Here is a 21,576-nt window from a genome sequence, read left to right as displayed (position 1 = left end):
TCCTGCATATGTTCTCCTACTGCAACAAACCTTTTCAACTCTGTCCTTCTCTCCTGAGAGAGAGCTCACTAACCTGTCCACTGCTCAATGACTTCCTCATTATTTAATGTATTTTGAGGCACATCAAAATCCACAATATCTGGATTTGATTCCTCACTCTGCAGGGCAGTAACTAAAACCTGTTTCTTCAGTTCCCTGTGTCTGCTATATTAGAGTAAGATTTCAACTTGACATACCCAATACGGTTTTTTTTTGTTTCTATCTGGCATCTTAACTAAAGTGTTCACCTGACTCTGCTTTTTCTCAATTTGAAAGGGATCACTAAACCTGGCTTTGAAGGGATCTCCTACCACCGGTAATGATACAATGGGATACCTTTATCCCAATCATTTTAGGTAATCCTGACAGTACGCTCTTGACATGACCTAGTCTTCGGGGTCTGATGCAATCTTTCCAAAGCTCCCTGGAATTCAGAAAGGTATGCACTTGATTTAAGGTGCTGTATGCCTAAGCTATCCCTGACTAACTTAAACAGCCTAGCTGTAAAATTAGACTCTTGGTCTGACTGAATCTCTCTGGGTAGCCCATATTGGGTTTTAAAAATAAAGGTACTAACTCATCCACCACCCTTTTTGCCTTTATAATCAATTGCCTCCAGAAATCTGGTAGACACATCCATTATGGTTAGCAAATATTAATTCCTCCTTTGTGTAGGTCCCCTCCCTAAAAATCAGTTAAAATCCATGTGAAAAGTTCTTCAAGTCTGGGAATCAGCAACAAAGATGTTGGTTTTATTACTGCCTGTGGTTTACCTACCATTTGGCATATGTGACATGTATGGCAAAATTTAACCTTTATTCTTGTGCAATCTGGGCCAATAGAAGTGCTGTTGTACCTTACCCTGAGTCTTCCTCGCACTGATTGCCTACTAGTAATTCATGTGCTGCCTGTAACACTTACTTCCTGTCTGTATGCTACTGGTAACATAATCTAGGAGGAAGTTCTGATGAAGGGCTTATCCCAAAACGTTGATTCTCCTGCTCCTCGGATGCTGCCTGACCTGTTGTACTTTTCCAGCACCACACACTCTACTGGCAACATAATCTGATGCACTTCTGCCCTCACCTGCCGTGGTCTGCATTTTCATCATAGGATCCTATCTTTGAGAGTTCTTGAATGCATTGATTCCTTTTGTGTATGCTTCGATATACATATCACTTATTGTCTTGTCTTTCTGTTGTAAGTCCAATAGCCTTTCAGCACTGAACATTTCTGCTTGATCTTTTACCTGTTCAGGTTTTCCCTGTACCACTACCTCAAATAGGATGTCCGCTAACTGAACCTCAACTCCTTCATCTTTCTCTTAAGTTACAGCAAGAAGCAAAAACTAATGACAGTGGGATCTTGTTTCTACAGTCAGGAAAGCTTCCAGGGTATTTTTCATTTAACTCCTCAGTTCCCTGGTTTCCTTTGGCTTCTCCAAGGGGTGTCACTCGCAGAACAAAACATTTTCCTGGAACTGACTCTCTGGGGAAGTAATGGGAGCAAATGACAGTTTTGATTTGGCTCTCCAATCTGATTTTACACGGGAATGCTAAATTTCTGTCTATCTATTGCACAAATTACCACTCTCTCTCGGGTAATGTGTCAGAAAGAGCGCAAATACTTTTATCTTTTACTGTTAGATTGATTAGCTCTTGTATCTCTCAAAATTGTATCTTCTTTCCCTTCCCTGTTCTTCCTGAGTAAACTTTACCCACAGAGGTGAAGTCTTTGTAGAGATCGGGCACTATCTCAACACCCAGCCCCTGCCTAGGCTCTGCACTCCTGCAGCACCTTGACTTTTCTTAGGGTTTCCTTTACTACTTTCACTAATCCCACTGGCTTAGCTTCTTTTACCACATTTTTCCCATAGTGCTTTTCTTCAAAGGCTAGCACTGATGTTGTGTCCCACCTTCTAGCAGTGAAAACACTCTTTTCCCCCATTGCCTGCCTTCAGCCATCAGCACTGTAATTTTGTGTCCCACTCTATTACGGTGAAAACACCTGAGGCCTTTCATCTCCTTTTTGGGCTTCTTATTTCACCTGTGGTAAACTATTCCCAGTGTGCACTATTCTTTTTGTTTTGTAATGAAGGATCTCCCAATGTCTTTCCCTCATGGGATGAAATTCCTGCTGAAAGCTAAATTTCATCTCTGCACCAATGCATATTTATCTGCTATCTCTCCCCTCTTCTCTCCTTGAAGTTTCGACATCTTTCTCATCAAAACGTGGCAATGTTTTAACATATTTGTAACTGTCACTACCTTCTCCCTTCATCTCCATCCTGTTAAATTGACTTTCCTGACTAATTCACAACTTCTGAAGTTCAAATCTGTTTTTCTTTTTGCTCAGCTAAGAACCTTCTGTCCCTTTTTTTTTTTCTTTTTCCTCTAATGTGGCTCTTTTTTCCCCCCCTATCTTTATTTTCTAACTCCATTGCCTCCATTACAATTTAGGTTTTTCTAACTCTAATGTGCTTGCCTATTTCTCTGGTACACCGACGTGCTTGACCAACTCAATTTACAATTTCGGCTTTCCTTTTGTCCCTGATTTTAAATCCAATTCTAATTTACTTGCTAATTCTAAAGGTATGCCCTTCCTCTGTCTTTCTAAACTTTCTTGACAAATCCGGGAAGCATCTTCAAACCCCAGAACCCCTCTAGCAATGTTAAAAGCCATTTCCCTCACTCTTAAAATTTAACTACAAGTAGCCAAAATTAAACACATTTTCTCACTTGAGTTTTGTTTAAAGATCTAGGACACTAAATGCCAAGTGTTCAAATCTGCTGGGACCTTTTGTACCTCAAATCTGTCCAAATCCCCGAGTGGATCTGCCTAAGCCAGTCCAAACCTCAGACCTGAGCCCCCAAACTGTTACAACACGGAGGTGAATCCCTCTGTTAATTAAACTAAACACCCAGAATAGCTCACCACCTCTCGTAATCTGTTAGTGACAGTGAACTCCCAAATTCCACTAGTTAAAGAAAATAACATCAATTTATTTTCTAACTCTATAAAAGTGAACATCAACTATTCTCAACTCTAATCTCCCTTTCTCTCAACTGCTTTCTATCTGCCTTCAACTCTCTAACAAATGCTGTTCCAATAAGACTCTTGTGAAAATTACGTCAACTTAATTTCAAAACCACATAGTCTCTGTCTTCTGAGTTTTCCCACTCTTGGCTGCTGATCTCCCTAGGTAGACCTCCCTTTTTACTGCGAGTATGTTTCACATGAAAAGGTACCTTCAGTGTTTTCTAATTTCTTCGATAAGATGGGCAATTAGCTCTCCAGGAGTTTGTTTATGGCAGTTGCTCTTTTCAAAATGTCTGCATTCTTATACTCCAACATTTGGATTATCTCGTTGGTTTGATGTTGGCAAAACCAAAAATTCAGACTCGATTGGGTTTTAGTGTCCTGGGATATAATTTAAACTGGTTAAATTTGAGTTGTCAAAACAGCAATCAAAACTTAGGTATGTATTTCACAGCCAAATGTTATATTTTTCAATTTTCTAGTACAGTCTGGAACTGCCATCTAGTCATATACACAGTGCTTGTAATCTCTGTTCAGAACAGCATTCTCTCTCTTAAAAGTACATTCCATCAACTTCATAACATTTAGTCTCCAGCCCTGTGATATGGTTACATTTCTCATGTCTTTATTAACCTCATTGTTAGGGAATTTGAGAGATTGGGTTTACCTCCTGTTTATTAATGCACAACCAGGATCTGGAAAGTTCATGTGCTGTTCCGGTTTAATTGAAACTTGGCAAATTTTTTGGTTGAGCTAGAAAATGCAGTTAAGATTAATAGAGGAACTTAAGTTGCAGGGAAAATTGCCCAAAAAATGCAGTGTGTAGATAGAGGCTCAAGTTCCTTCTCCAAAGAGCAATACCCATGCAAACTTAAATTATCACTTGTATCTGCAGCTTCCATGAAGAACTGTCCTGTAACTCTGACAGCAACCAATTTCTTCAATATGCAGTGTTTGAGCACAAAATCAAAAACTGACATAAATTGTTTGCAAGGGCAGTTGTACGGACGTTTCCTATAATATTGATAACTAGAATGAGGGCTCTGAGTCATAGCTCTATTTGAGGTACATGCTGGTACTGTACACAAAGCAATCCAGTTTTTGATCAATCAGCTGAGCTCTGAGCTAGAGGTGCTCTTCAATACCTCCCAGTGAGGGGGAACTGAACAATGGTTGTGAAGTTGAATAGTTTGGAGATGGAGAGGTCGTTTTAGCTTGATGGTTGAAGTCATTAGTTTAATAATCCAGATTTTAGTAATTCAAATCTAACGATGGCAGATGATAAAATTTGACTTCAACAGAATTTGGGAATAAAAGACTAGTCTAATGGCCACAATATAACTACTGACAAGTGATGGCAAAACACGAATATTCACTAATCTTTTATTTTCAGAGAAAGAAATCTACTGTCCCACCTGGTCTTGCCTAGATGTGACTGCAGACTCACAGTAATGTTGTTAACTCTTAATTGCCCTCCGCAACTAGAGATGGGCAATAAATGATGGCCTAGCTGGCAATACATAAGCCCCATGAACATTTTTTTTTAAAAAAGGACAAAGGGGCTGTGGAGGCCTACTTGGTAGTGAAGATAAAGAAAATCAATTGTCAATCCAGCCATGCTTGTTGCTACTAGAATATCCTCAGATAATTGTGGTTCAGTTATTTATTGTAGCTATCATTTTAAAAGCACAAGGAATCCAATAAGTCATCCCATTTTTCTCCCCACCCACCACCCCAACTATCCTATGTATCTCCCCTCTGCTGTTTGCAGGTTTTGAGAAGACAAAAATAATTGAACTGTCATAATAAAATTATCTTAATGATCACCCTACTGTCACTGACCAAAGTAAGCCACATCAAATGTCAAATATTTTCAAGTCACCTGCAATCTGTGACTTTCCTGTCTTTCTACCTGAAATTGAGCCACCAATTTGATTAGATTAGATTAGATTACAGTGTAGAAACAGGCCCTTCGGCCCAACAAGTCCACACCGACCCGCCGAAGCGAAACCCACCCTTACCTAACACTACGGGCAATTTAGTATGGCCAACTCACCTGACCCTGCACATCTTTGTGATGTGGGAGGAAAATTGCCAGTTATCTCCAGGAATAGATGTTCTGTATTAGTGAGTTGGACTATCAGTGTGGTCTGCCTCTAGTCTTCGCCCTCCACCGTTGCTTTTTGCACTTCCTTCTCCTAGGAAGAGTTTTTAAATAAAACTCCCTTGAGAGTAACTGAAGGACAAGAATTCATTTAGTGGATGCAGTGCATTTGATGCATATGTAACGTGGTAAGGAATTGCACAGGAATTAAAAGGTGGAAATTGCTTAATTTGTATGGGTATAAAGATTGATACAATGGAGTACACTTGATGAGAGAGGCCGAGGGAAACTAGTGGGGATTACATATCGGATCGAGGCAAATGAGCTATCTACTGACTTGTTCTAGATTGGTGAAATTCTAAAAACCCAATTTTTTTAATTGAACTCAACCAGTGATCAGTATTTTTGCTGTTTTCCCTCCTTAGCTACTCTCACCAAGCACACCCTTTTCACAGTTGTTGTCATGTTGCTGGAGAAAAATTATTTTTTCTCTTCCCAACTCCTGATTCCAGTGAGTCATTGAGTGTTGCCCTTGCTGTGTTCTGAATTTGCCTTCTCCATCTCCTGCCTTCTCAATGCACTCTACGTCACATCATGCATATTCACTGCACAGTACACTACATAGTGTACTGCTTGCAGATGCAGAGTCAAATTTCTTCCCTGTGGGAGCAATAGGGGATTAAAATCTTTGCTTTGACTCTGAATTTAAAATATTTATAGCAGGCAAACAATCTTACATTCGGTTCTACTTGCATAGCAGCTCTCGCATAATCTCGGCTATCCTACAAGGAGAAATAACTCTATGCATGCATACTTTAGAATAATGAAGAGTTCCTTTAAGAGAGACCTGCCATTGCTGTTTCTCTGTTCAAAAAACAATTTAAATTCAAACTGCTGAGTAGGGTTTGGCATTGAATGAAAACTTTCAAGTTTTTAAGTTGAACTCAGGTTGCCCTAAGTCACTGATTTCCTCTTGTAGAAGTATTTTGCTTGTCTGTTGAGAGTTGAGACACAGAACAAAATCACTCTTTAAAGAAAATATTCTGCCCACCCTGAGCTCACCGGAGTCGCTTTGTCGAGACGGCCAATCCCTAACACATCCCCATGGCAACATCCTGACCGATCAAGGTTTACTGATTGGGGCTGTGAATTAAGGTAGGTTAACTGTGATTGCTGCCATCTCCAGCCAATTGCACCCTCCTCTGTGTCAAGTAATCTCTTCTCCATCTCTTTCCCCCTCCTCTCCACCCCCCCCCTCCAAGTTCTCTTATTTCTTAGCTCTGATCTGCGCAAAAATTTCAACTTGCTGCCTTTTAGCAGTGTTTTAAATTCTGTACTACCTAGTATTTATTTTTATTTTTCAACATTAAATGTGTTTTGTTTGAGTGTGGGTGTGTAGTTGATCCTTAAGACTTAGAAGTTATAGGTGCTAAACTGGTGGCACGGTTGCTCAGTGGTTAGCATTGCAGCCTCAGCGCCGGGGAGCTGGGTTCAATTCCAGCCTCTGGTGATTGTGTGGAGTTTGCATATTCTCTTCCCCGTGTCTGCGTGGGTTTCCTCCGGGTGCTCCGATTTGCCTCCCACAATCCAAAAGATATGCAGGTTAGGTGAATTGGCCATGCTAAATTGCCCATTGTGTTCAGGGATGTGTAGGTTAGGTGTATTAGTTAGGGAAAGCCTAAAAGTAATAGGGTAGGGGAATGGGTTTGGGTGGAATACTCTTAGAGGGTCAGTGTGGACCTGTTGGGCCAAATAGCCGGTTTCCGCACTGTAGGAATTCTATGACGAACATTATCGAAGTTTACAAAGGGATCTTGATCAATTGAGCCAAGGAGTGACAGATGGAGTTTAATTTTGGTAAATGTGAAATCGTGCATTTTGGTAAGACTAACAAGGGCAGAGCTTGCACAATTAATAGTAAGGCCCTGGGGAATGGTGTAGAACAGCAATTTATGGGTTCAGATACATTGCTCCTTAAAAGGAGTATCATTTGTAGATAGGTCAGGCAGCATCCAAGGAACAGGAGAATCGACGTTTCGGGCATAAGCCCTTCTTCAGGAATGAGGAAAGTGTGTCCAGCAGGCTAAGATAAAAGGTAGGGAGGAGGGACTTGGGGGAGGGGCGTTGGAAATGCGATAGGTGGAAGGAGGTCAAGGTGAGGGTGATAGGCTGGAGTGGGGTGGAGGCGGAGAGGTCAGGAAGAAGATTGCAGGTCCCTCCACTAAGGACATGCAGGTCCTTGGCCTCCTCCATCGCCAGACCATAGCAACATGACAGTTGGAGGAAGAGCGCCTCATCTTCCACCTAGGAACCCTCCAACCACAAGGGATGAACTCAGATTTCTCCAGTTTCCTCATTTCCCCTCCCCCCAACTTGTCTCAGTCAAATCCCTCGAACTCAGCACCGCCTTCCTAACCTGCAATCTTCTTCCTGACCTCTCCACCCCCACCCAACTCCGGCCTATCACCCTCACTTTGACCTCCTTCCACCTATCGCATTTCCAACACCCCTCCCCCAAGTCCCTCCTCCCTTCCTTTTATCTTAGCCTGCTGGACACACTTTCCTCATTCCTGAAGAAGGGCTTATGCCCAAAACGTCGATTCTCCTGTTCCTTGGATGCTGCCTGACCTGCTACGCTTTTCCAGCAACACATTTTCAGCTCTGATCTCCTAGCATCTGCAGTCCACACTTTCTCCTCATTGGTAGATAGGGTGACAAAGAAGGCATTTAGCACGCTCTCCTTTATTGCTCAGACCTTTTGAATATAGGAGTTAGGATGTCGTAGTGGTTATACAAGAAGTTAGGCCACTTTTGGAGTACGGTGTACAGTTCTGGTCACCCTGCTACAGGAAAGATATTATTAAATTGGAGAGGGTGCAGAAAAGATTTATCAGGATGTTACCAGGACTGGAGGATTTGAGTTATAAACCAAGGCTGGGTCTTTTTTCACAGGAGCATAGGAGGTTGATGGGTGATCTTTTATAGAGGCTTTTAAATTCATGAAGAGCATAGATAAGGTGAATAGCATGGGTCTTTTCCCTAGGGTTCAAAAGTAGGGGACATACCTTTTAAGGTGAAAGGAGAAGATTTAAAGGGGCCTGAGGGGCAACTTTTTCATGCAGAGAGTGGTTCATATGTAGAATGAACTGCCTCAGGAAGTGGTAGATGCAATTACAGTTGCAACACTGAAAATTTGGACAAGTACATGAATAGGGAAAGCTTTTAAAGGGATATGGGCCAAATTCTGGCAAATGGGACTAGTTCAATTTACGAAACTTCATTAGCATAGATGAGCTGGGCTAAAGGATCTATTTCCATGCTGTACAACTCTGATTCTAACTGCAAGAGCCTGGACTTGCTATGGCACAATTGAGGGTTTTCTAATGTTATGTAACTTATGGTCTGACAGTTTATCTCGGAAATCTTATGTCTTGCAGGTCATTATGTCAGAAATATTTGTATCTATGGAGTTGGGGATTTGAAGTGGTTGGATAAAGTTGACAGCTTGTTCGCCAATAAATTTGAACTTCATTCCCATCCGCCAACTCTACAATGCCTTGAATACCGGATCCTCAAACGAGCTTGGAATCAGAATACCATTGCTCTGCAATCGGCCTCCTGAAAGTGAATGCAAAAGGATTCTAAACATCACTGGACGTGAAAACAAGAACATAAACTGATCAACATTCTGGGATGTACTTGATATTTTTCTTGTTTTTTAAGCTGTTTGAATGTGGTTTTGTTTTATTTCATCCAGTCTGTTTTTGACACCATGGATATGTTGAATATACCCTTTTATTTAAAAAAAAAAAATCCATGGATGCACAATTTCAGAAGTACGAGAGCATTCCGTACCATCTCCTTTTTGGTGAGGAAAATTTCACTTAGAACAGTGAGCAAAGTTTTTTTTAGAAGGGTAGTAGAGGCAGAGAAGTAACTAGTTAACATTTGATTATATGGGAACCTAAATGAATACATTTTATGTACTGTAAGATACAAGTCATTCATGCATAAGCCATGTTTGCACTTTCCATGAACAGCTGCTCAATAACTAGGAAAATGTTGAACTTTGTTCATGACATTTTTATTTGGATGTCACCTATTGTTGTTCTAAAATAAGGTGATCACTTATGTTTATCTGAAGTTGACTACATAAGCATTGACGGATTGAAGTGCTACTAAGAAATGGGGCTTGAGCTATGCCCAGCCATGATTCCCTCAAGCTTGTACCAAAAGTGGGATTTCTGAAGTACTGTGACAAATGAAAGTGTCCGGAACTACTTGCAAATGTTCTGCAAATGAAGGTGACTACCCTGACTATTGCAAATCTAGACATTTAAAAACTGACTTGTTTGAGTGAATCCTTTCAAAAGGGGCTGTGAAATTCTTGGAAACATTCTCACGTTTAGTATTCTAGAAGAATTCTCAAAGGTAGACGAAGGCAAAGATCAATGAAGCTGAAAATACACTTAATCTCAAGACGGTAATAAGAGCACTATATTGCAGATTTTGGAAATCTCACAAACAAAATGCTGGAGAAATTCAGCAGGTCTGGCAGTATCTGAGGAGAGGAACCAAAGTTAATATTCTGAGTCTGGTGTGATCCTCTTCCGAACTGCTTGTCAGATTCCCAACATGTATTCTTCCTGAAGCATTTGCCAGCCTACTGTTCAAGATACTGATTTGACTGCGGTGAAATTGATCATCACTGAATTAAAGCCCTTTTAGTTTTTTTAAATATGCTACTGTAATTTTCAACAGAGATTGCCCTGGTGTTTAATGCAAGACAAATATAATTTTTTGATGGAGAATAGTATAAGCACTGAAATAAACAGCAGCAGCAACTAGTACTTTGCTCATTTCATCAGCATATTGCAGTTGTTAATGCTTTTTTTTCCCCTAGACATTTGTAATGCTTTAAGATTGCAAATCAGACCGTCTTGAAGCTTTCTTTTTGTATTAGTCATCTTACTGACCTAACTGATTTAAGGAGCTGATTACACTTATGATAGATCATTTGTTTCATTTGGGTGCAATATTCATCATTCACACTTAGATGCAGTGATTACTGTGGTCCCTTTTTTAAAGAAATAATTGTCTCTGGAGTTTTGGTTTAACTTTAAATATGTATATTAAATACTAGCTCATTCTTCCAGCAATTGTTTTCCTCTCCCAAGACACACCTTTTGTTAATTTGTGGGAAGGCAGTTTTAAGTTTTATAAAGGAATCATCCATAAATAATTCTCCTATGTTTGGGGTCACTTGTTTGTTTGTCTGTCGGTCGCTCAGTAAATAAAAGTTGTGGAAGTTTCTGGAAGAATGCAAGGTTTTGACCAAACTGGTTAAACAAGTTGTGCACTATTTTTGCAACTACAGAATTGCCTTGGAAAGCTTTTCAGGCTTCCCTAAAAGGTGATTTCCTGTTGTACTTGGACTGAATTAAGAGTTCGGTATCCATTTGATCTCTAGTTATAATTAGGCTCTTTTATTGATGACGAGGCCTTTGACATCCATGACCTTATTTTGGATGACTCTACTTGTGTTGGGATTTTTAAAGATTGACCTGCTATAGCACAATCACTTAGTCTTACTCCTTTTACGTGGGCTCTACCTACATGATTTTGTTCATGTATTACACACCAACCACAACTGCTGACACTCTCCTTCAAGCTCATTTAGTTTCTTTATCCACACCCAGATCAAAATCTTGGACAGCTCACCTGTGGGCCAAACGAGTCTTTAAAACTTCTGCATCTTTTTAGCTTGTCCTTTTAAAATCTACTTTTGTGAATTATCTTGACAGCATTCCTGATATACCTTGCAATGTTTCCAAACTGTAATGCAGACAAAGTACATTGGGCCACTAAGTCTGTGGGAATACTTTCAGAGAATGGTTATGTCGCTTCTACATGGCTCTTCCCTGATATCCTTGAAATTTTTTTTCCCCAAATGCCAATAACATTTCCTTTTCAAAGTTACTATTACATCTGTATCTATCCCCCTAACAGACAGTACATTCCAAACCTTAAACATTTATTGAATAAGACAACTTTTCTTATTAGTTCATTTGCCAGAGATAATCAACTTAACTTTTTTTGGGTCACAGACTCTACAGCCGTTGGACACCATTTCTCTTTATTTACTCTGAGACTGTTTGATATTGGATATTAGAGAAAACTAAGGGTATCAATCCTAGGAGCTCCAGTATGTACCTATCATTTCTGGAACCATTTTTTTGTAAATTTCTTGCTTACTGTATCCAAAGTCTTTGGGTCTGATTCTCCCTCATTAAATTATTTCCCTTTGTTAATATCTTCAATGTGATGGACCTGAAGGGCTTCACATTATCTTCTCACCATCTTTTGGAAATTGAGTTCTGAGCAAGGAGGTCGATGGGAAACCTCCACCTACAATTAAGGACCTTCAAAGACCTCCACTTCCTATTTCTTTGACTACCTATCTTACTGGTAGGTGAAAAGGTGGCTAGTTCCTGGAGTGGGAGACCACGGTGACTTCCTATTGGGTTAATGGAAGATGTTGGGGGAGTGGGGGGGGAGAAACCTTCCATTTGTCCTAATCTTGTAGGGGAGACAATAGCCTATTGGTATTATTGCTAGACTATTAATCCAGAAATTCCCCTAATGTTTTGGGGACAGAGGTTCGAATCCCTCCAGGACAGATGGTAGAATTTGAATTTAATAAATAGTATCTGGAATCAAGAATCTACTAAAACCATTGTTGGAAAAACCCATCTGGCTGATTAATATCCTTCGGGAAGAAAATTTGCCATCCTCATCTGCTCTGGCCTATCTGTAACTCTATACCGAGAGCGTTGTAGTTGACTCTCAAGTGCCCTCTGAAATGACCAGTCAATCCACTCAGTTTTACTGATTGCTGTAAAGTCTCAAAGAAATGAACCTGGACTACCTGGTATCAACTAGGCACAGAAAAGACCAGGCAGAAACCGCTTTGGCAACCCTGCAAAGTGCTCCTTATTAACATCTGGGGGCGGTTAGTGCCCAAATTGGGAGAGTTGTCTCACAGACTAATCAAGCAACAGCCTAACACTGTTGTACGTATGGATTAATTCCTGACACCATCACCATCCTTGTACATGCCTACCAGCAGGACAGACCCAGCAGAGGTGGTGGCACAGTGGTATACAGTTGAGAGTTGCTCTGGGATCCCATAAAGTCTCATGACTTCAGGTTAAACATGGACAAGGAATCCTGCTGGTTACTACCAACTGTCTTCCCTCCACTGATAATGGGGTACTCCTCCATGTTGAACAACACTTGAAAGAAGCACTGAGGGTGGCATGGGTGCAAAACGTACTCTGGGTGAGGAATTTCGATGTCACCCCAAAGAGTGTTTCGGCAATAGCACCACTGATTGGGTCCTAAGGGATGTAGCTGCTCAACTGGGTCTGCGACAGATGGTGAGGGAAAACCATACTTGACATTATCCTTAGCAGACTGTTGGCTGTAGATACATCTGTCTATGACAATATTGATAAGAGTGACCACCACCCAGTCATTTTGGAGACAAAAACCCACCTTTACATTGAGAGTAGCCTCCATAGTGTAGTGTGACTCTATCACCATTTGAAATAGGGCAGACAACAAACAGATCTAGCAACTCAAGGTGGCATGGTGGCTCAGTGGTTAGCACTGCTGCCTCATAGCACCAGGTACCCAGGTTCAATTCCAGCCTTGGGTGACTGTTGGAATGGAGTTTGCACATTCTCCCCCTGTCTTTCCTCCAGATGCCTCAGTTTCCTCCCACAGTCCAGAGATATGCAGGTTAGGTGGATTAGTTAAATTTTTCATAGCACCCAAGGATGTGTAGGTTAGGTGGATTAGCCATGGGAAATGCAGAGTTACAGTAATGGGGGGGGGGGGGTAATCTGGATGGGATGCTCTTCAGAGAGTTGGTGTGGACTTGTTGGGCCAAATGGTCTGTTGCATGCTGGAGGGGATTCTATTCTATTCAACTCAAAACTAAGCATCCATGAGGTGTTATGGGCCATCAACAACAGCAGAATTGTACTCTAGCACAATTTGCAACCCTATGGCCCAGCATATTCCTCACTTAACCATTACCATCAAGCCAGGATATCAACCCCTGGTTCAGTGGAGAGTGCACCAGGGGCAGCACTAGGTGTACCTGAAAATGAGGTGCCAATCTGGTAAAGCTACCAAACTGGACTACTTGTATGCCAAAGCAGCAAATGATAGATAGAACTGAGCAATCTAGCAACCACTGGATCAGATCAAAGCTCTGCAGTCCTGCCACAGCCAGTTGTGAATGGCAATGGACAATGAAACATTCACTGGAGGAGGAGGGTCCACAAATATTCCCATCTTCAATATTGGAAGAGCCCAAAACATCAGCGCAAAAGACAAGACTGAAGTATATGCAGCAATTAGATTGAATTAGAATTAGATTAGATTACTTACAGTGTGGAAACACGCCCTTCGGCCCAACAAGTCCACACCGACCCGCCGAGGCGCAACCCACCCATACCCCTACGTTTACCCCTTACCTAACACTATGGACAATTTAGCATAGCCAATTCACCTGACCTGCACATCTTTGGACTGTGGGAGGAAACCGGAGCACCCGGAGAAAACCCACGCAGACAGGGGGAGAACATGCAAACTCCACACAGTCAGTCGCCTGAGGCAGAAATTGAACCCGGGTCTCTGGCGTTGTGAGGCAGCAGTGCTAGCCACTGTGCCGCCCATAAGCGCCAAGTGGATGATCCATCACTGCCTTCTCCAGTAGGCTCCAGCATTATTCAGCCAATCTGATTCACTCCGTGATATTAAGAAATGGTTGGAAGCTTCGGATACTGCAAGGGGTTTGGACCCTGACATCATTCTGGCAATATTACTAAAAACATGCTGCTGCCCTAGCCAAGCTCTTCCAGTACAGTTACAACACTGACACCTACCCAACAAAGTGGAAACATCCCCAGGGATGTCCTCTACAAAACTGGGCAAATCCAACCCAGCCAATTACCACCTCATCAATCTACTCTCAATTATCAGTAAGGTGATAGAAAGTGTCATCATCAGTACTATCAAGCAGCCCATGACTTCATTACACCCTTGGCTCAAACATGAACAAAAGACTGAATTCCAGTGGTGAGATGAGGGTGACATCCCTTGATTTCAAGGCCACGTTTGACCAAATGTGGTATCAAGGACCCCTCGCAAAACTGGAATCAATTGGGGGGGGGATAAACTCTCCGCTGGTTGGAGTCATACCTGGCAGACAGGAAGATGGTTGTGATTGTTGGAGGTCAGTCATCTCCATTCCAGGATGTCTCTACAGGAGTTCCTCAAGGTAGTGTGCCAGGCCCAACTATCTTCAACTGCTTCATCAACAGTCTGCCCTCCACTATATGGTCAGAAGTGGGATGTTTATGACTGCACCATGATCAGTACTATTTGTGACTCTTCAGATATTGAAACAATCCATGTTCAAAAGCACAAGATCTGGACAATATCCATGTGCGGGCTGACAAGTAGCTAGTAACATTCATGCCACACAAATGTCGGGAAATGACCATCACTAATAGGAGTCAAACTAACCATCATCCCTTGACATTCAATAGTGCTACCGTCACTGAGTCCCCCATTATCAACATCCTTCGGGTCACTATTGACTAGAAAATCAACTGGACTCCCCACATAAACCCAATAGCTACAAGAATAGGTCAGAGGCTAGGAGTACTGTGGTGAGTAACTAACGTCCTGACTCCCCAAAGCCTATCAATCATCTATAAGACAAAAGTCAGGAATGTGATGGAATACGTCTCATTTGCCTAGATGGGTGCAGCTACAGCAACACTCAGGAAGCTTGACACCATTCAGGACAATGCAACCCATTAGAATTGGCACCACAGCCACTCCCTTCAGGACCGATGCTCAGGAGCAGTGCTATCTACCGGAAATTCACCAAAGCTCTTCAGACAGCACTTTCCAAACCCATGACCACTCCTATGTAGAAGGCAACAGATACATGGGAACACCACCCTGCAAGCTATTCACCATCCTGACGTGGAAATATATACCCGTTCTTTCACTGTCACAGAGTCAAAATCCTGGAACTCCCTCCTTAAGGGCACTGTGAGTCAACCCATAGCACGCGAACTGCATCGGTTCAACAGGAATATCACCACCACCTTCTCAAAGGTAACTAGAGACAGGCAATAAATACTGGCCCACCAGCGATGCCCATATCCCACAATACAAACTGGGAGGCATGGATGAGGACCAAGGAGGTGACCTCTGAAAGCTACTCTACTGCACTTGCATCTAACTCTCCATGGCTTTCTGCCCCATGACTAGAAGGTCAAGGAGACTTGCTCCTTGCTCCTGAATCTCCGGAGGAATAGGCTAACCAGCAGTCTTTATGATCTAGAAGCTGCCAGCAGCTTCTGGTAACTTGGATGTGGGTGTCCAGGCCTATGATAGGTTAGGAATCTAGCCTATGATTGCCAGTCAGCTCTTAATGAGTTGATTAATGTGTGATAGATAAAGTTTTTTTTGGAATTGGGTGTGGCATGCTTTGGTTGCCATACAGTCAGAATCTCAGGAAATATCGTGCCTCAGTGTCTTCCGTAAAATTGCATTAAGAACTCCATCTACAGCAATGCTTGCTTTATATAAGTTCAGCGATGCTTCATGGCTTTTCTATTCTTTGCCTCTTTGGAAATTTCAGGATCCTGAATATTTTAACTAAGTGCTTTGTTAATCTGTCCTGCTCATTTTACAGGACAGCGCATAAGCTGGTGATCCTTATAATGGTCATTGGCTCTGAATGATCTCCTTCGGTACTATCAAGTTCATTTCAATATCTACTTTAAAGTTATATAATTTACATGTTTGATTTCTTCTGCTTGCTATAAACCACCAACTTCCTTTTCTATGCTGAATTTCATTTGCCTCCTGTCTGGTTATTTTACCAGCCTGCCTATGCCCTTTCTGAATAATTATTATTTTCCACATAATTTATTCTGCATATTAACCTTTAAATTTCTAAAGTTATATCTGGTACCCCCACATTCCTGATGAAGGGTTTGTACCCGAAACGTTGATTCTCCTGCTCCTTGGATACTGCCTGACCTGCTGTGCTTTTTCAGTGCCACACTTTTTGACTTTGATCTCCAGCATCTGCAGTCCTCACTTTCTCCTCCTCAATAATGTGTATGAAAACAGAACTCTAACAACATAGCTGTTTAACTCAATCCACCTCAAAAATCAATAGTTCATCACAACTCTCTTGCCCCTTAGACAATTTTAAATCTATGCTGTTACTACCTTTTTTTTAATTAAGCTAATTTTCTAGTCAGCCTGTCCAGAAATTTTGTTACACACATCTGGAGTAGATGGGAGTTGAACACAGGCCTCCTCATTCATGGATGAGAACACGGCCGCTGGACCACAAAAAGCCCCCTTACTGTCCCTTTTTTTTAATTTAACCTATTTTCCTAATCAACTTGTTCAGAGATATTATTACGCACTTCTGGAGCAGGTGAGACCTGAACCCGGCCTCTTGGTTCAGCAGTAGGTACACTACCACTGTGTCCCTTACTGCCCCTTTTATCCCATGATCTTCTATTTTGTTCACCTGCCTATGATGCAGTAAATTGCCACATGCCGTTTGAAAGTGCATGGACTCAATATCAACTGCACTTCTCTCATCCATCTTCTTAACTCCTCTAAAACCACAACCAAGTCAGTCAATCACAATTTTCCCTTAAACAATAACCAGCAAAACTTTGTTATTAATCCATGCTTGTCCAAATGGCTGTTAATTTTCTCCAAGGTTATTGTTTCTAAAAGCTTTCCCATCACCAGCTATACTGACCTGTACTTACCTAAATTCATTGTTCTCTTTGTTTCAGTATCAAATTCCACTATTGATGCTCCTGTGAAGCATCTTCAGATAGTAACAGGAGTTAGCTTTCCAAATCTATTTTATCATTCAATAGTTTGTTTCTTTGTTGTTTTCTTTAGAACAGTGAAGGTTCGGGGAGTTGAGGGGGTGGGGAAGCATGATACAGGTGCATAAGGTTGAAGCGCAGGGACAAGGTGGATAGAAAGCAACTATTTCCCTTATTCAAAGGGTCAAAAACAAGGAGGCACACTTTTAACGTGAAAGACAGGATATTTATAAGGCTTTTGAGGAAAATATTTTTCACCGAGATAGTAGCGGCGGTCTGGAATACACTGCCTGGGATAATAGTTGAGACAGGTAACCTCTTAATCTTTCAAATGTTCATCCAAGTATTTTTCTAGGCAATGGGCCTAGTGCAGGAAAGTGGGACTAGTGTAAGAAGTTTTTCATTGGTGGTACAGACATGATGGGCAGTAGGACCTCTTCTGTACTGTATGATCCTATGAACATGGTTGCTGTGTGTGATCTATCTTCATATTCCTCCATAGTTCTTAATGTCTTTGAAAGAGATCTAAAGAATTAAAAATTAACAATTAATCTAGCTTCAATTGCTCTTTGCAGAAGAGAGTTGCAAGCTTCCACCATTTCTTAAGTGTTTTCTAATTTCACTGTTTGAAGTTTTAAAACTATACCCCCCTTTACAGAACCCCCAGCCATCAGAAGTATTTTTATTTGCCCCATTTCTGTTCCCTTACAAACTGGGAATTTTGATTGAATCATCCAGAAGCCTTCTAAATTCCAAGGAAATCCAAGTTAAATCCTGATAAAACAAAAGTTGAAATACTGCAGATGCAGAAAATCAGAAACCTGGTTCCTTCCTTTTAACTGTAACATAACCGTAAGACGTAGGAACAGAAATAGGCCATTCAGCCCATCGAGTCTGTTCTGTCATCAAACATGGCCGTAACTAATCTGATAATCTTTAACTCCATTTTCCTGCCTTTCCCCTATAAGCCTTGATTTCCTTACTGATTAAAAACCTGTGTCTCAGCTTTGAATATACTTAACAACCTGGCCTCAACAGCCCCTGCAGTAAAGAATTCCACAGATTCACTACCCTCCAAGAGGAGAAATTCTTCATAATCTCTGCCTTAGATGGGTGACTCCTTGTTATGAAATTATTTCCTGTGGTCCTGAACTCTCTCACAAAGGGACACATTTCTACATTTATCCTGTCAATTCCCTAAGAACCTTGTATGTTTCAATATGGATGCCTCTCACTCTTTTATATTCCATCAAATACAGGCCCCACCTATTTCACTATCCCTGATAAGACAGTCCCTCAATTCCTGGTGTCAGCCTAGTGAGTCCTCCCTAAACTACCTCTAGTGCTATTTCATCTCCCTTTGGTTAGGGGTCCCAATACTGTTCACAGTTTTCCGACAGTGGCCTGAGTAGTGCCTTGTATAATTTTAGCAAGACATATTAGATGAAGGCTGAAAAGATCATTAACTTACTGTGTCCTTTACATTTCAGTACCTCAAATCAAACAGCATGAAGTAATATTCAACAAGTGATCCTTAATGTTTGAAATGCAATGCTTTATATATTGTGTTTAACATCATTGGTAGAGACCTCAGGAAGAGTTAGATGGACTTAATTCATCAGTTGTTCCGTTGCCTTTCTGTTGAAGTTATAATTTCTGCTTCTTCACTCCTTTATTAATGTTAACAAGATGAGTGTAATATTGAGGCTTCTGGTGACTTTGATAGAGATGGAAATGACTTGGAGCAACCTCATCCTCTGCTGTTGAGGTGGTAGAGAAATCTTATTTCCTCTTTCTGCTCCCCCTCTGTCTTGGAAAATCACTTCTGCTTCCAGCCAGTGAAGCCTGAAAAAGAAAGGATCATGGCATCAACACAGTGGCTGGGCCTGCACAGTGTTTGGGGAGAGCGCGAGATGAGCCAATTGGCAGCCTGCTTTCTTGGCCAAACGGGAGACCTTTCACAGTTTCTTTCTCCCTCCCTTCCCCTGGGTATTGGGGTGATGGTGGGAGGCCCTACCACCCTCACATCACGCAGAGCCTGGTATACTCCATTTCCTTCGAAATAAAGGCCAAATTTCCATTTGCCTTTCCTATCACCTTCTGAACTTGGATGTTAGTTTTGTGAGAGTCATGAAAAAAGGGCACTCAAATCCCACTGTTCCCTTGCTGCCTGCAGTCTTTCTCCATTAAAACTAATCAGCTCTGGTATTCTTTCTGCCAAAGAGCTTAATCTTTCATTTCCCCAAATTATATCTCATCTGCCAAGTTTTTGCCCACTCGCTTAAACTGTTTATGTCCCTCTATATACTCTGTTCATCCTCACCACTTGTCTCTCCACTTCCTTTTGTGTCATCCTCAAACCTAATGATAGCATATTCACTTTCCTCACCCAAGTCATTAATAATTACATACTGTAAATAATTATGTTCCCAGCACTGATCCCTGTGGCAATCCACCAACTACAGCTTGCCATCCTGAAAATGCCCCTCTCACATCCCAATTCTCTCTTCTATTAATTAGACCATTTAGCTTCTCCAGATCTTCACACTGAGGCCTGCCAGTATGACGTCACATGTCTACATTTCCCTGCAGCCTCACTCACTTCAACCTAAACCCTCCTATGTACCAGATGTCCCTTACCTGCAAACAGCCTCCCCCGATCAACTTTTGAAAATTCCTGTCTAATATCATCAAAGATGGCCTTATTCCAATTTAGAACTTGATCTTTCAGTTCAGACTTATCCTTTTCCATAACTACTTTAAAACTAATAAAATTACGATCACTGGTCCCAACGTGCTCCTCCTGTAACACCTCAGCCTTATTTCCTAAGAGAAGGTAGAGTTTTGCTCCTTTTCTAGTTTGTAACCTACATATTAATAAGAAAATTTTCTTGTACACACTCAACAAATTCCTCCCCATCCAAGCCGTATACAATGGCAGTCCCAGTCTATGTTTGGAAAGTTAAAATCCCCTACCATTACTTTTATTCTTACAGATATTTGAGATTCCCCTACATATTTGCTCCTCAATTTCCTACAGATTATTGGGGGCATAGAGTACAATTCCATTAAGGTGATCATCCCCTTCTTATTTCTCAGTTCCACCCATATAACTTGATTGGATCATCCCTCAGGAATATGGTCTCTATGTATAGCCATAATGTTGTCCCTAATCAAAAGTGTTACTCCCTCTCCTCTCTTTCCTTCCTTTCTTTCATATAGCATCTGTACTGTGGAACAATGAGCTGCCTGTCTTGAATCCCTGCCTCCTGTGCCAGCTACACAGATATGCATTTATCCTCCCTGTCCTCAACTTACTGTCATAATCCAGAGATTACTACCCTTAAGGTCCTTCTTTTTAACCTCCAATATTCTCTCTGTTGAATTGTGTCTCCTCCTCTACCTATGTTGTTGATACTAATGGCAGAACAATCTCCGTCTTTTCACTCTCTCCTTCAAGCATTTGCAGTAGCCACTCCGAGATGTCCTTGACCCTGACACCAGGAGGAAAACATATCATCCTCGTCATGCTAGAGACCACAGAAATACCTCTCTGTACCCCTGAGTAAAAAACATTCTCGATCACAATTGATCACTTGGATCTTGACACACTCATCTTAACAGCAAAGTCAGTCATGGTGTCAAAGACCTGGCTGTCGTTGCTATTTTCCTCTGAGAGGTCACCCAACATAGCAATATCCAAAACTGTACACTTATTTGAGAGGGAGATAGACACAAGAGACTCCTACACTATCTGCCTACCTCTCCTGACAGTAACCCATCCACCTACTGTATCTGCAGTGTGATCACCTCCTTGAATCTACTATCCGTCACACTCTCTTGCTCCTTTAAACTCCTGAGTGCCTTCAACTGCCTCTCCAACTGATCTATGTGGTCCAATAGAAATCTCTGTGTCTTTTTCTCTCTTTGTCTGAGCAGCTACCTCTTGAACATGAGTTCCAAATCCATCAATTTCCTCATTCCCCCACCTGAATGGTCTGAGACCTCTTCACCTCTTCCTTGAATAGAGATCTAACACTTCTCCTCCTCTACCTGACTGAACATGTTCTCATATTGAACAACTTCAAATAAAAAGTGGTGCTCCGGCTAACAGCATGGCTCCTCGCAATGCCCATTTTTTGCAGGCTATCCTGATACAGTTTGTTCCAGTCTGCCTCAGATCCTTCTTCATTTCCTTAACTTTTTTTATGCTTCTAAAATTACTGCTTCCTGTTCCTGCCTTGACCTGTTTCTAATTTCCCCCCTCCTCTCTCCTTCACCTGATCTGACACTTCATTCCCTTCCCTAACACTTCTGTCTATCCCCAGTTAAGTTTCTACTTAATAATAACTGACTTCCTGAATTCCCAGAGTCTTTACAATACTTTCATGATGCAGGCCAGAAGTTGATGGAACACTGTCCACTTGCCTCGGTGGA

The 21,576-nt window shown here is 41.5% G+C and overlaps 1 protein-coding gene and 1 long non-coding RNA gene across 3 annotated transcripts in view; one reads left to right on the top strand and one right to left on the bottom strand.

Moving 5' to 3' along the window:
• LOC122564360 (N-acetyllactosaminide beta-1,6-N-acetylglucosaminyl-transferase-like) overlaps positions 1 to 10,331 on the top strand; it is a 58,383-nt gene extending 48,052 nt beyond the window's left edge. Inside the window, exon 3 of the mRNA XM_043719116.2 lies at positions 8,620 to 10,331. Coding sequence (XP_043575051.2) covers positions 8,620 to 8,804 — 185 coding nt within the window. The 3' untranslated portion in view covers positions 8,805 to 10,331. The remainder of the gene's footprint in view (positions 1 to 8,619) is intronic.
• A 5,788-nt stretch (positions 10,332 to 16,119) lies between these two features.
• Positions 16,120 to 21,576, bottom strand: part of LOC122564362 (uncharacterized) — a 103,191-nt gene continuing 97,734 nt past the window's right edge. For both annotated transcript variants that reach the window (XR_015752891.1, XR_015752892.1), the window contains one exon: positions 16,120 to 18,984. This is a non-coding gene — a long non-coding RNA (uncharacterized LOC122564362). The remainder of the gene's footprint in view (positions 18,985 to 21,576) is intronic.

This window comes from Chiloscyllium plagiosum, unplaced genomic scaffold (genome assembly GCF_037043375.1).
Source record: "Chiloscyllium plagiosum isolate Xiang-an unplaced genomic scaffold, Cpla_swu_hap1 HiC_scaffold_34, whole genome shotgun sequence".
Classification (NCBI taxonomy): Eukaryota; Metazoa; Chordata; class Chondrichthyes; order Orectolobiformes; family Hemiscylliidae; genus Chiloscyllium; species Chiloscyllium plagiosum.
The sequence above is the reverse complement of the archived record's forward strand: the minus strand, read 5'-3'. Positions and strand labels throughout refer to the sequence as shown.